This window comes from Mirounga angustirostris, unplaced genomic scaffold (assembly GCF_029215605.1).
Source record: "Mirounga angustirostris isolate CCGP_5_RB_7025 unplaced genomic scaffold, mMirAng1.0.hap1 SCAF_6, whole genome shotgun sequence".
In the NCBI taxonomy this organism is placed as follows: Eukaryota; Metazoa; Chordata; class Mammalia; order Carnivora; family Phocidae; genus Mirounga; species Mirounga angustirostris.
Window position 1 is genome coordinate 68,170,188 of NW_026991714.1, and position 14,142 is coordinate 68,184,329.

The 14,142-nt window shown below is 41.7% G+C and overlaps 1 protein-coding gene across 1 annotated transcript in view; it reads right to left on the reverse strand.

Annotated features, from left to right (window-relative positions):
- Positions 1–7,211: 7,211 nt before the first annotated feature.
- Positions 7,212–14,142, reverse strand: part of FBXO28 (F-box protein 28) — a 28,413-nt gene continuing 21,482 nt past the window's right edge. The window contains exons 4-5 of the mRNA XM_045877673.3: positions 13,034–13,229; positions 7,212–10,798 (exon numbers count right to left, since the gene is read on the reverse strand). Coding sequence (XP_045733629.1) covers positions 10,404–10,798; positions 13,034–13,229 — 591 coding nt within the window. The 3' untranslated portion in view covers positions 7,212–10,403. The remainder of the gene's footprint in view (positions 10,799–13,033; positions 13,230–14,142) is intronic.

Here is a 14,142-nt window from a genome sequence, read left to right on the forward strand (position 1 = left end):
TGATGGTTAGTGATATTGAGCATCTTTTCATGTGTCTATTGGCCATTCTGTATGTCTTCTTTTTCCTATCAGGTTCTGAATGTCAACTTCTAATTTGGACAATTCTGACCACAGAGCTACTCAAAAAATCCTTTCAAATGGGAGCACCTGGGTGGCTAAGTAAGTTAGGCGTCTGACTCTTGATTTCAGCGAGGGTCATGATCTCAGGGTTGTGAGATCGAGCCCTGCTTCAGGCTCCATGCGGAGTGTGGAGCCTGCTTGGGATTCTCTCTCCTTCTCCCTACTCATGACACATGTTCTCTCTCTCTGTATTAAAAAAAAAAAATCCTTTCAAATGAAATTTACCACCATTCCCATCCCCACCTGGCTTATATTTTTTCTTTCTCCCCAGGCAGTAATTTTCTTCAACTTATATTTTTAAGCCAAAGAATGCCCCTCACCCATGAAAGCCTGATAAAAAGGAAGCTGCTAGGGTTAAAGTATAAAAGTTGGCCAGACATAGACAAATAAAAAATAACAGACATTAGCAGAGGCTGGAGGAAGTGGGGAATGGGGAGCTATTGTTTGATGGGTACAGAGTTTCTGTTTGGGATGATGAAAAAGTTCTGGAACTGGATAGTGGTGATGATGGTTGTACCACATTGTGAATATACTTAATGCCACTTAATTGTACACTTCAAGATGGTTAAAATGGTAAACTATCTTACGTATATTCTACCACACACATACACACAGGAACGACAGAGACTTCAGAGAAGTGTGAGACACCCATTAAGTTCATCCCCCGTATACATGTAATGGGAATGTAGGCAAATTTTTCAAAGAAAAAAATAGTTGAGAACAACCCACCTTTGCTGAAAAACATTATTCTATACATCCAAGAAGCTCAATGGACTCCAAGCTTATGGACTCAATGGACAAAACAAGAGATCAACTCCCAGACACATCATTGTAAAATGCTGAAACACAAGGAGAAAATCTTGAAAGAGCAAGAGAAAAATGACTCATTGCATACAAGGAGACCCCACAGCATCAACAGCTGACTCCTCTTCAGAAGCAGTGGAGATCAGAAGGCAGTGGAATGGCATAGACAAAGTGTTGGGGGGAAACACGCTGGCAACTAAGAATCTTATATCCAGCAAAACTATCTTTTTTTTTTTTTTTTTAAGGTTTTATTTATTCATTTGAGAGAGAGACAGAGAGAGCACAAGCAGGGAGAGAGGCAGAGGGAGAAGCAGACTCTCCGCTGAGCTGGGAGCCCAACATGAGGCTCAATCCCAGGACCTGGAGATCACGACCTGAGCTGAAGGCAGACGCTTAACCATCTGAGCCACCCAGGCGCCCCGTGCAAAACTACCTTTCAAATATGAAGGTAACATTTCCAAATAAACATAAACCAAGAGAATGTGTTGCTCAAAGAGCCATTTGATAAGAAATACTAGAGGAGGTTCTTCATGCTGAGAGCAAGTGACCACAGAAGATAACTCGGGTCCACATGAAAAGGTAAAGAGCACTAATAAAGGTAAGTACTTATAAAAGCTAGCATAAACACCTATTTCTTCTACTTTCTTAACTGATTTAAAAAGCAATTGTAGAAAGCAGTATGTATATAATTGTATTGCTGGCCTGATAGTGTATACAAATATAAATAACAATAACAGCCCAGGTGATAGGAGCAAAGCTGCCTTGGATCAAGGAAATGACACCAGATGGTAACTCAAATCCACAGGAACAAATGAAGAGAAATGAAAATGGTAAATAAGGTGAGTATAACAAACTCCATATATAGTCCCTCTCCTCTCAGTTTCTTTCTGAAGCACAAGATTATATAAAGTAACAATTATAACAGTGTATTTGGGACTTGTGCCATACACAGATGTAATATGTTTAATGATAATAGCACAAAGTGGAGGGAAAGGAAACGGAAGTAACATTTATAGGAGTAACATTTCTATATGTCACTGAAATTAGGTTAGAATAATCTTGAACTATCCTGATAAGTTAAGATGTATATAGTAAACCCCTAGAGCAAGCACTATGAACATAACAAAAACATGTAGTGAAAAAAGTCATTAAAGGAATTAAAATTTTACACAAGAAAATATTCACTAAATACAAAAGAAATCAGTAAGGAGGAATAGAGAGGGAAAAGACATGAGACATATAAGAAACAAAAAGTAAAATAGCAAAGATAAATCCAGCTATATCAACAATAACATTAAATGTGAATGGATTAAGGAATCCAGTCAAAAGGCAGAGATTGACAGGCTAGATAAAAATATAAGCTCCAAATACAGATCTTCCTTGACTTCTGACGGGGTTATTCCTGATAAACCCTGGTAAGTTAAAAATATGAACCATAAATCAAAATATATTTAGGGGCATCTGGCTGGCTCAGTTGGCAGAGCATGCAACTCTTGATCTCAGGGTTATAGGTTCAGGCCCCATATTGTGTGTAAAGATTACTTAAAAAAATAATCTTAAAAAATTACATTGAACACACCTAACCTACAGACCATCATAGCTTTGTGAGTCCTTTAAAATTTATTTATTTGTCAGAGAGAGAGAGAAAGCATAGCAGGGGAAGCAGCAGGCAGAGGAAGAAGCGGGCTGAGGGGCTCGATCCCAGGACCCTGGGACCATGACCTGAGCCGAAGGCAGACGCTTAACCGACTGAGCCACCCAGGCATCCCCCGTGTGTCCTTTAAATGCACTCAGAACACTATAGTTGGGCAGAACTACCTAACACAAGGCCTATTTTATAATAAAGTGTTGAATATGTCACATAGTTTATTGACTATACTGTACTGAAAGTGAAAAGCAGAATGGTTGGAAGGGTATCAGTTGTTTACCCCCGTGATCACATGGCTGACAGGAGGCTGTGACTTGCCCAGCATCACAAGACAGTGTTGTCTCACACAGGAGAAAATAAAAATTCAAAGTATGGTTCCTACTGAATGCATATCACATTTGCACCATTGTAACGTCAAAAAATTGTTAGATGAACCATCGTAAAGTTGGGGATTGTATATAGTGACTACAGGAGAGACCCTTCAGATTCAGAGATGCAGATAACTTGAAAATAAAATAATGGGACAAGATATGTCATGCAAACAGCAACGATAAGAAAGCTGGAATGGTTTTGCAAGTATCAGACACAATAGGCTTTAAACATAGCGATAATGGAGGTCGTTTTATAATGATAGCAAAACTGAACTGCGGGGACAAGTAGACATTTCAACCGTCATAGCTGGAGACTTGAATACCCCACTCCCAATAATGGAGAGAACAAGAGAACAACTAGATGTGATCCACATGGGAATGGAAGACTTGGAAACACTGTGAACCCCCTAGACCTAAAAACTATTTATAGAATACACTACAAAAATCTACAATTTTAATTGTTATAACCTAATTCAATTATTGGAAGTGAAAAGCACCTTCCGCTCACACAACAGGGTACGTGAATAAATGTGTTGGAACCAGTGCTACTTGTTTTCTTTGTGTTTCCTGCGCAAAAGATGGCGGAGCTCCGCTTCTAACAAACGCTGTGTTGCTAGCTACCACCACCGGAAGCCTCGTGCTGTGTGTGTTTTCCATCTGTTCTTCCAGTCTTCCCAGCCGCCTGGTGAAGCACGTGCGCCCTATCTAGGGAACTTAAACACCGGTTGAGCAGCATATCTACAGTATGAGACACTCTACATAAAAGCAGCAGAAGACCTATTCTTCTCTGAACACCCTCTCAGATAGTCCCCATTCTAGGTCAGAAACCAAGCTTTGAAAAGTGAAAAGGATTGCAATGACACAAGGTATGTTTCCTGACTACAGTGGAATGAGAAATGAAGTAAAAAATGGAAAGAAACTTGGGAAACTCATGTATATATGGGAATTAACCAACACAGTCCTAAATAACCAATGAGTCAAAGACAAAGTCAAAAGGAAAATCAGAAAATACTTTGAGATGAATGGGAATGAAGACACAGTACACGAAAAGTGGTGGGACACAGCAAATCAGTACTTAGAGGGAAATCTGTAGTTGTCAAACATCACCACCAGCCACTTTCTGGACCGTTTCCCTCTTGCAAAACTGAAACTCTGCCCGTCACCCCTCTCCCCAGTCCCTGGCAGCCATCATTTTACTTTCTGTGCCTGTGACTGTGACTGATCCAAGTATGTTATGTAAGTGGAATCTCAGTACTTGTCTTTTTTTTTTTTTTTAAGATTTTATTTATTTATTTGAGACAGAGAGAATGAGAGAGAGAGAGAGAGAGAGCACATGAGAGGGGGGAGGGTCAGAGGGAGAAGCAGGCTCCCTGCCGAGCAGGGAGACCGATGCGGGACTCGATCCAGGGACTCCAGGATCATGACCTGAGCCGAAGGCAGTCGCTTAACCAACTGAGCCACCCAGGCGCCCCTCAGTACTTGTCTTTATGTGACTGGCTTATTTCACTGAGTAGGACGCCCTCGAGGTTCATCCATGTTGTAGCAGGTGTCAGTCTCCTTTCTTTTGAAGGCTGAGTATCTTCCATGGTACACACACCCCAAGTTTTGCTTCTGCACTCATCTGTCAGTGGATGCTTGGGTTGTTTCTACATTTTAGCCATTGTGAATAGCTTCTGTGAACATGGTGTACACATATCTCTTCAAGACCCTGCTTTCTAGTTCTTTTATATACCCAGAATTGGAACTGCAGGATCATGTAGTAATTCTATGATTTCTTAGTGTTGTTAAAGGATATGATGAAGGATCGGAATCAACAGCCAGATGGAATTGATGCACAAGGTGAGGTAGGGGAGAGGGGCTTGGAACTTCGTGTCCTCTCCAGGCACGTGACGCTCCCCATATCCAGAAGCTCCGATTTTTTATTTTTTGAGGACTCACCACACCGTTTTACACAGTAGTTGTACCATTTTACCTGCCTGCCAACAGAGCAGGATAGTTCCAGTATCTCTACATCCTCGCCAATACTGTTACTTTCTAGTTTTTTGTTTTGTTTTTTAAATATGGTAGCCATCATAGTGGACGGGAGGTGGTATCTCATTGTAGCTTTGATTTGCATTTCCCTGATGGGTGGTGATAAGCATCTTTTTTTGGCCATTTGATTTGGAGAAATGTCTAAGTCCTCACACAGTTTTAAATCGGGTTCTTTCTTTTTCACGGCTGAGATTTAGAAGTTCTCTAAACGTTGTGGATATTAACCACTTATCAGATACATGATTTGCAAATAATTACTCCCATTTTGTGGGTTGTCTTTTAACTCTGATAGTGTCTTCCGATGCACAGAACTTTTAAATTTTCATGAAGTCCAATTTGTGAGATTGATTTGTATGTTTTCATTTCATTGAAATTCGGAACATTTATTTTAGAGCTGGAGGGAATTTTGAAAAGTGAACTGGTATTCGTCCTGACAGGGCAAAAGAACCAGTGGTGATCACTCTTTTGAATTGATTGGCAACATATATTATAGGAAGGCAACTCTGGACTTGTATTAGTGGCCTTGGACCCTGTCTACAGTTAGGACTGCCTCATATAGGATTACACGTCCTAGAAGCCTGAAAAATGTTTTACCTGCACGCTTAGGGTGAATCCATTGCCAAAAAACTTCAGGACAAAAGTTGCCTTCTCCAAGCACTGCCTTTTTGTGCTATTAAGTTCTGTATGTTACTCAACGTTAGCAATTTTGTCATTGACTGCTCCTAGTAGATGTATGGAATGTTCATCTATATGTATATTTATTATTGAACTTAGAATTAATGTAATCTAGAGTCTCAAAGCTCCCAGCTGGTTCAGAATGTAGTACAGCATAGTGGGAAGCACGTGAGCTTTGGGGGCAGACAGGTCTGTGTTCAAATCCCACTTGGGCACTTGGTGTCTCATACTGTAGATATGCTGCTCAACCGGTGTTTAAGTTCCCTAGATAGGGCGCACGTGCTTCACCAGGCGGCTGGGAAGACTGGAAGAACAGATGGAAAACACACACAGCACGAGGCTTCCGGTGGTGGTAGCTAGCAACACAGCGTTTGTCAGAAGCGGAGCTCCGCCATCTTTTGTGCAGGAAACACAAAGAAAACAAGTAGCACTGGTTCCAACACATTTATTCACATACCCTGTTGTGTGAGCGGGAGGTGCTTTTCACTTCCAATAATTGAATTAGGTTATAACAATTAAAATTCCAGAAGGCAAACTAGTAATTTATTGGTGCTCATGAGCATAAGTAAACAGACATGGTACCACATAAAGGAATTTTAAAAACACTTCTAAACTTTTGGTATAGCTTTGAATATGGACCAGTATACTTTGGCAATGGACCTCATAGATTTCCAATATGCTTCTAAATCCCATGGTTCTCTTCAGACACAAATTAAATCTGGATTTAACTTTTGAATTTTAGGAATTTAACATTCTTCGGAAGCTGGAAAAGGCCAACATTACTTAAGCCTATACTTACCACGAACACAAAGTACTGCTGCTAAAAAGAAAATGGTGGGCAGCAATCAACCGAGTGCTAGTTTCATTTTTTAGATTGCTTTAGTATTTTTTGAAAAGAATTGACCTCAGCGGGCTACAGAAGCTTGTTATTTCCGAGGAGTTTTAACTTCGTAACCTTTCGTGGACTAGTTAAAGGGACTCAGGTCTCAAGAAACTGGATGGCATTATCAGATCGGACCTTATGTGTTCTCTATTAGAAATAGCCGGTTCCGAGAGCCTGCATCGTACGGGACGTTTACTTTCAAGAATGCCTCTATTCCTGGCTTCAGATCGTACTTACATGATATTTCGAGAGGGCTCTGTTAACAGATGGGTACTCACTGCTAGGGCGGCATGTAAGAATGTGCTGATCACCAAGGATGAGATTTTATGTTACATTAAATTAAAATTCTATACTGTTGGAAACATACAAGATAAGGAGTTCCTAGATCCTAGAAAATATTATGGCTAAGGAAATAGAGAACTCAGAAAAGGGATCCACCTCCAAGAAACTCTTTCAGTAAAACAGAATTAAGTGCCCTGTCTTAGGAAACAGTTTCCTATTGATCAGGAACTGGGACATCATACATTGTTTCTTTGGAGATTAAAGTGCAGCCTATGAAATGGCATAGAAAACAATGCATAAAATAGTGCAATCTCAAGGTGCCATGGTTTTTGCTTCTTACACATAGCCTCTGTTCATATGTCCATCTTTTCTAAAAAAAAAAAAAAAAAAATCCAGCTATAGCGACACCTTTAGCTTATTTATTTAGGCATGACTCATACTGTTTTACCCACCTTCGGGGCTACATAGAATATTTCAACATTTTAACAAGTAGAATAATAGCGCATACACCTTGAAACTACTAAATAGAGATTAAGGCAAGCCCCTGTAAAGTTCAGTATTCCAAAAAGCACGTCTTACCAAAAAAAAAAACAAAAACAAAGCTGCTTCTAAAACCGGTGGCTTTAGACCAGATGGCAGCCCGACAGTTTTTAAAACAGTCTGATGCATTACGCTCCGTCTGCGTCTGCCTCGTCACCTCCAGGCTCTGCACCGCGACAAAGGAGCTTGAAAAGCAGCAGGTTCTGTAACCTCACGTCCTAAAGAATCCGTATTTCGATTACGTGAAAACCAAGCCAAGTCCATGTGGGAGAGACGCGGGGGGCCCTGGGTGGGTGAGGTGGGGGCAAGTCCTCCTCGTTCCTGACGCCTCTTCCCCTCGGGTTTGTGTCGCGGGCGCTGCGCCATAATCGAGTCACAAGTGGGAGTGACCCGCTAACACAGAGAAGCCTCCTCTGAGAGACAGCCAAGGGAAGAGGACCCGAGGAACTCATGGCATCTCGTTCCAGGACATGACACTGAAGCCGCTGGTGTCTAACCCCCGGCAAGATGGTTCCCGTTTGGGAGGCTAGTCTGCAACCTTCCCGTGGCATGTCGGTTTTAGCGGATGCAAATAATTTGTGATCTGTCGAACCCTAAATGCCACTATGCTATCCCAAAGCAAGTGTAACAGCTATCAAATCGGTCAAGGCCATAGCCTAACGTGTTTTTTAGCAAGATGTCTTAGGTCAGATTTAAGACTTAAACAGACGACTGAACTGTAGTGCTTTCTTCTCCTACTCTTACGGAACATTCGTGCATTAACAAGTGCAACTCATGGGCCTTCTGGACAGTTACGAGCGAATCCTGTATAAGTGTGGATTTTGAAACAGAAAATCTACCTTCTGATAGTGTGGATGCTTCCTACGAAAGCCAAATACTCATGCTAACTAATGGAAGATTCTACATACATTTAGGGTGTCTAGGTGTAGTTTAAAAAGAAACCCAGGAACTTTAAATAATTCATGAACAACTGCTCATCATCTGAGGTTGTATCCCTTTGATGCGTAAGGATCCTACTTTGTAAACCTGTAAACATGTTACCTGGTTACTCTAAATAGAGTCTTCCCATTACCGGGAAGGCAGACTATTCACGGCCATGAGTATTCCAGTAGGCCTGCTCCAGAGTTAGGACAATATGGCTAAATCCTAGGATTACAAAAATGACACCTGCCAAGAAAACAAGTTCCAGACGGGGACTTTTATGGATGACCTTGGCTGACAAATGTTTTTTGGAAATTGTTTATTTTCAAATTACCTTCCCAACAAACCATGAAACACTTGGATGTTATATGGTAGTTTTTTTGGTTGTTGTCTTTTTTTTCATTGAAAACATACTACATTGTAAATGGAGTTTCCAAGTCAGACAGAGAATTGATCAAAATCTAAGGACAGTATTATGGAAGGACAATCTTAAAAATGGGTAAGAAAAAGTTTTGTTTGGTGAGGTTAAAGGATGGATAACCGTGTCATGGTGGACGGGTAAAAAGGGCGGTAACCTTGTGCTTTTATTCAACTAAGGTACTTACCAAAACCTTAGGTTTTATGCAGGTGTCAAACTCCCACCTGGACAGGGATAATTTTCTATATTACACCTAAACCTATTTTAAAGAACTGAAGCCCAAGGCAACAGTTGTTGACAGTTGATAAAAGAACTTATCAGTCAAATAATAACTACATAATTTAGTACATTAACATAAAACGGGGACAGTAATAGTTGAAGGTCTCAAAAATATACAAGTGGGGAAAGAAACCACTGCACACAATCTGGAGGTTGTTAAAGTGACCGCTTAGAAGTGTGAACAGTGCAAGACATGCTTTTCCAGTTACACGCTCAAAACAGGAGTGCAAACGAAATTAAAGCTTTTGTTTAAAGTTGTAGGATAAGGAAAGCTTGAAATTAATATTTAAAAGCTTCCCTCAGGTCATCCCCCAGAAATGAAATGATCAAAATGCTTTTTCATAGTAGGATTTTTCTTCAATGAGCTTTCTTTCAATGGCAAAACTGCATCCCATAAGCTGGGTCCCCTGCTCACACCTGTGGTGATCACACTGATCCATGAACACACACGGTGGTGAGTAAGGGCCACTACCAGTCCCCAGAGGTCCGACACTGACAGAGCCTTGGAGTTCGGGGTTCTGCCTTGGCTACTGTACCTGAACCCTACAGAGAACAGAGAAAGCGATGGGCTTTAATGCTCCCTCGCTCCCCTAAAACCGGAGGACAAAAGGACTAATCCCTCCCTGGAGGCAAGCTGTTGTGGTGGTGGAAGATGTTAGGTGCTCAAATAAACTAACGCTGCTCTAGAAAGTGGAGAAGTAGAGAGGTTCAAGGTCAATACCAGTGCAACAGCTTTTTACGTGAGCTGACTAGGCGATGCGTGCATGCATCCATGCAAATGCAGGGCGTGGCCCCAGAAGAGAACTGAAAACATGTGTAGAACAACTGGATAAGTCCCTTGCCAGTAGTTTATAAAAATATATAGTCAATACTGTAGAGGCCCCTCCTACAGTCAACACTATGGAAGTCCGTTTTAGTTACCCATTACTTCGATACCAAAAAGCATTTACTACTTTTCAGACATTCCAGACAAAGGTCACTTATAACAAAAAGTCAACTTTTTCTTTTTTTTTTTTAAAACAAGATACTGTCCATTTAAAAAGTAGGTCTTTTCTTTCAAGTGAAACAGGACATTTTCTGTATTCAACTTAACTCCTAGTCTGTCCAGACTGGTTTGTTTCAGATCTTTCTGTAATGTGCATATATGCAAGAACAAATAAACTTACTTTAAACATTATCTGCACAGAAAAAAGTTAACTCCTCAAAACATGATAGGACAGGTCTGGTTAGTACAAATCTATTGCAAAGTAAAAAGGTTCTGTGCATCAGTTCAACCAGGAGAAGCGGGAGAAGACTGTCCCAACTGTGAAGAGTTCAAGCTGAAGTTGTGTTCTTTCTGAAAGACCAGAAGCCTCCGGGGCGTCCTGAGGTGCGTAACTGCTTCAGCTGCTAAAGCCACGTCTTCCTCTGGAGCCAGGACCCTCCCCCCCTTTACTTTCTATTCCGGAGACGCTTAGATTTCCTAAGGGAGTCTATGGCTTCAGCTGCCTTTTTCCGTTTCCGAGGAGACTCTTCGTTCTGCCCAGCCCCTGAGGAGTTTCCCACCGCGCTCTCCATGACTTCCCGCAGTTTGCGCTCCAGCTCCGCTAACCGCGCGTTCTGCTCGCCTATGATCTGGGTCTGCTCTAGCAGTTTCTGGTCCTGGTCTTGAAGCTGCTTCTGCTGTTCCTGCACTTTGGTGCGAAGCTCGGAAATTTCACGCCTGAGAACAGTCACACCGGCACCGTTTGTCTTAACCTGCTGCTGGAGTTTGGTAACCTCTTGTCGTGAAGGGTTTTGCTTAGAGAAGAGCTGCATTGTTGTGAGGGCTGCAGAAGGTCCCGGAACTGCGGAGAAATGGTTTTAAATGGTCATTAATCACTTAAAATGTCTCACTACCGGTAATACTTCCTTAAACTTCTTTTGAAACTGAATATCCTTCTAAAATCACTTCCGATAATTTTCTCTTGGCAATCTACTTGGTTGAATGGATTAATCAGACACCCCTGTCTTAACAGTAAATGAGTCTGAATTCCGATGCTTGGGCTCATGTGCCAATGGGTGGATCACCAGGAAATGGAGAAGGACATTTAGCAGCATCAACCGGTTCTAAAACATTAGAGAACATTTTTAAGACCTACTAAGAAAACACAAGCAGTAAAACTAGAATAGAACTATTTTCTATCTTCTTTCACACGAGCAAATGTAAACATTCGAGTTAGAAGCACAGGTCTATCATGTTTTTAAATTTTCTCTACACTTAGCTCTATACAAGAGCTTCCACGTTAGCCAAACATGGATACCATCAAAAAGTGGGTTACATCACACATGATGATCATGAAGAAGTTCTGAGGTGATGCAGAAAGACGGCTTTGGAATCATTCTGTTTTAGGAATACTACAAGGTAACACTGGGATACAAATCACTATCATAAACCAATAACGTCCTTTTTAAAAAATGTTCTCTCTCCTTTTTAAAATACTTTTTTTTTTTTTTTTAAGATTTTTATTTGACAGGGAGAGACACAGCAAGAGAGGGAACATAAGCAGGGGGAGTGGGAGAGGGAGAAGTAGGCTTCCCGCGGAGCAGGGAGCCCGATGTGGGGCTCGATCCCAGGACCCTGGGACCATGACCCGAGCTGAAGGCAGATACTTAACGACTGAGCCACCCAGGCACCCTAAAAAATGTTATCTCTTAAAGGTTTTCTAAAAGGACTGGATGGATCCATTCCTACCCTAAACCCGTCGTAACAATTTTCTCCTTGTACATACATATAAATATTTTCTTGGACTGACGCATTGTTCCTTCTCTCTCTGCTTACCTTTATCTCATTTCCACTAACACATCAAGGCTTGGATCAATTCTTACCTCTTGTGAACTCTTAGACCAGTCAACAATGGTTCTATCTTCCTTAAGGTCCTGTCTCTGCTACTCATTTGGCATTTCAATGGACCCTTCTTTAAAATATTTCTCTTGCCAACGATAATTTAACTTTGAGCCTGGGTATGTCTTACCTTTTGACACAGTAAGATCCTTGAGGGTGGACACCACGTACTACACTTACTTTTAGTCTCCACAGGACACAGTACAGTGCTGTGCGCATAATAGGTGCTCAATAAATTACTGATGTATGAATGCTGAGATGCCATAGGCTTTATGATTCGATTACAGACAGCCACTCGGTCACCCCACTGAGCACGCCCAGGGAGCTAACTCATCCAAACAGAACAAAATGTCTTACTAAAAAAGGTTTTCCTGATGTAAGGTATTTGCAAAGGTTGAAGATATTTTGACCAATCTGGGCACAAATCTCTCAGATTGGATGTACTTTTTTTTTTTTTTTTAAGATTTTATTTATTCATTTGAGAGAGAGAGAGGAGAGACAGTGAGAGAGTACAAGTGGGGAGGAGAGGGAGAAGCGGGCTCCCCCGCAGAACAAGGACGCTGATGCGGGGCTCAATCCCAGGACACTGGGACCATGACCCACGCTGAAATGCAGACACCCAACTGACTGAGCCACCCAGGTGCCCCTCGGATCGGATATACTTTTGCAAAAGAGCTACCACAGAAGCAGTGATAGGGTTCAAAACAGCCTTACGTACCCTGTCTTTTCCAAGCAGCAGCCAGGCCCTCTAGGGGCTGAAATAATTAAGTGAATATTCCATGAAGAATTTTTTGGGTTTTATCTGGTATATTATAATTCTGTTTTAGCAAAATGGATATTAACTAGTCAGAAACATCAAAAAACAAACAAACAAACAAAAAAACCCTACATACATATTTGTGGCTTTTTACCCAGAAATTCTAATATATTTATTGTATGTCAATAGTTACGGATATGTACAAAGATACAGCCACGGGATTGTTCTTCAGTGTAATTTAAATACTGCAAATGTGCCTAACAGCAGCGGATTAGTGACACAAGTTACGGTTTGTGATCAATGTGTCCTTAAAAATCATGTTGCAGATACTATTTACAGACACAGAAAAGGGCTCGATGTATGATTAAGTGTGGGGGCAGGGAGCAAGTTAGGGAACTGTGTCTGAATGTTACTTTACACTGAACACACCAACAAGAGTACCTGGAGGAGAGCCCATGAGTCTTCCGGACACATCTGATCCTGGTAACTTCCTCTTCAGAATGGGCACGATCTTCTCGTCAAAGTACTCCATTGCCATGGAGGAGATATCCCTTAACTCTTGAAGTACTTCATGAGCTCGTTGAGGTGCTCTGGTAGAATTGACGTATCTCAACACACGATAAATCTCATCAATCACCTGAAACAAGGAGTTCTCATTAGCACTTTCCATTGTGTTTTTAAAAGAAAATGACTCACCACTTCTTGTGCGATCCTGGTAAAGACCTCCGGGGTGACGGGACTGAGGTGCTGGCCCCTGGTGACAATACCGTCTGTCCCGCACGGCTCTGGGCTTGTTATAGTCCTTCATGGGCCTCACACGCACATTTATTAAAATTTTCTGTATCAGGTGCTAGGGCTAAGGACTCAGGATGAATAAAACACAGCTTTTGCTCTGAGGGAAACCACAGGGCGACACATGTAAATGGGTGATAGAAAAAGGAGGTAGAAGCCGCTACAGAAACTGACCCAAACCCACTTCACTCCAGCCTGACGGTTTCCCAAAGCCCCAGGGACCCAGCCTGACTTCCTGCTCTGGGACCAGGCACTCTGGCCTCGGAGCTTTTGTTTCTCTTAAACCTGCTATGGATTGGGATGAGGTCTCCTTGGATCTCCCCTCCCACTATCACCAAAGGGTAGCGAGAGACCCCTTTTTACTTTAAGGGTAATCGCAATGGGGAAGCACAGGCATGACGTACATGGGGAAGAAACAAAGTTCTGACCATCCTGGGTCCTAATCCTCTTGCTGGAATGGTAGCCGGACCTTCCTTAGGCATTTTGGGCCTCAGCTCTAATCCCTAGAACCAACTGATAAATTGCACCTGTAAACTAACTTGTACCATATTTTTATCTTTACTGTTTTTGGTCTTTGAGGTAATGGTGTGAAAGGTCTCTCTCTCCATTTGCTCAGGTCTTCCATTAGAAAGGTGACATTTCTAAATTTTACTATAGAGAGATTATGTTAGTCAAGTGGGATAATCCACGTTTTCAATAAAATTAAAACCATTCTCTTTCCTTGTCCCGAAGTTATACTCGAAGGACAAGATGAAGGA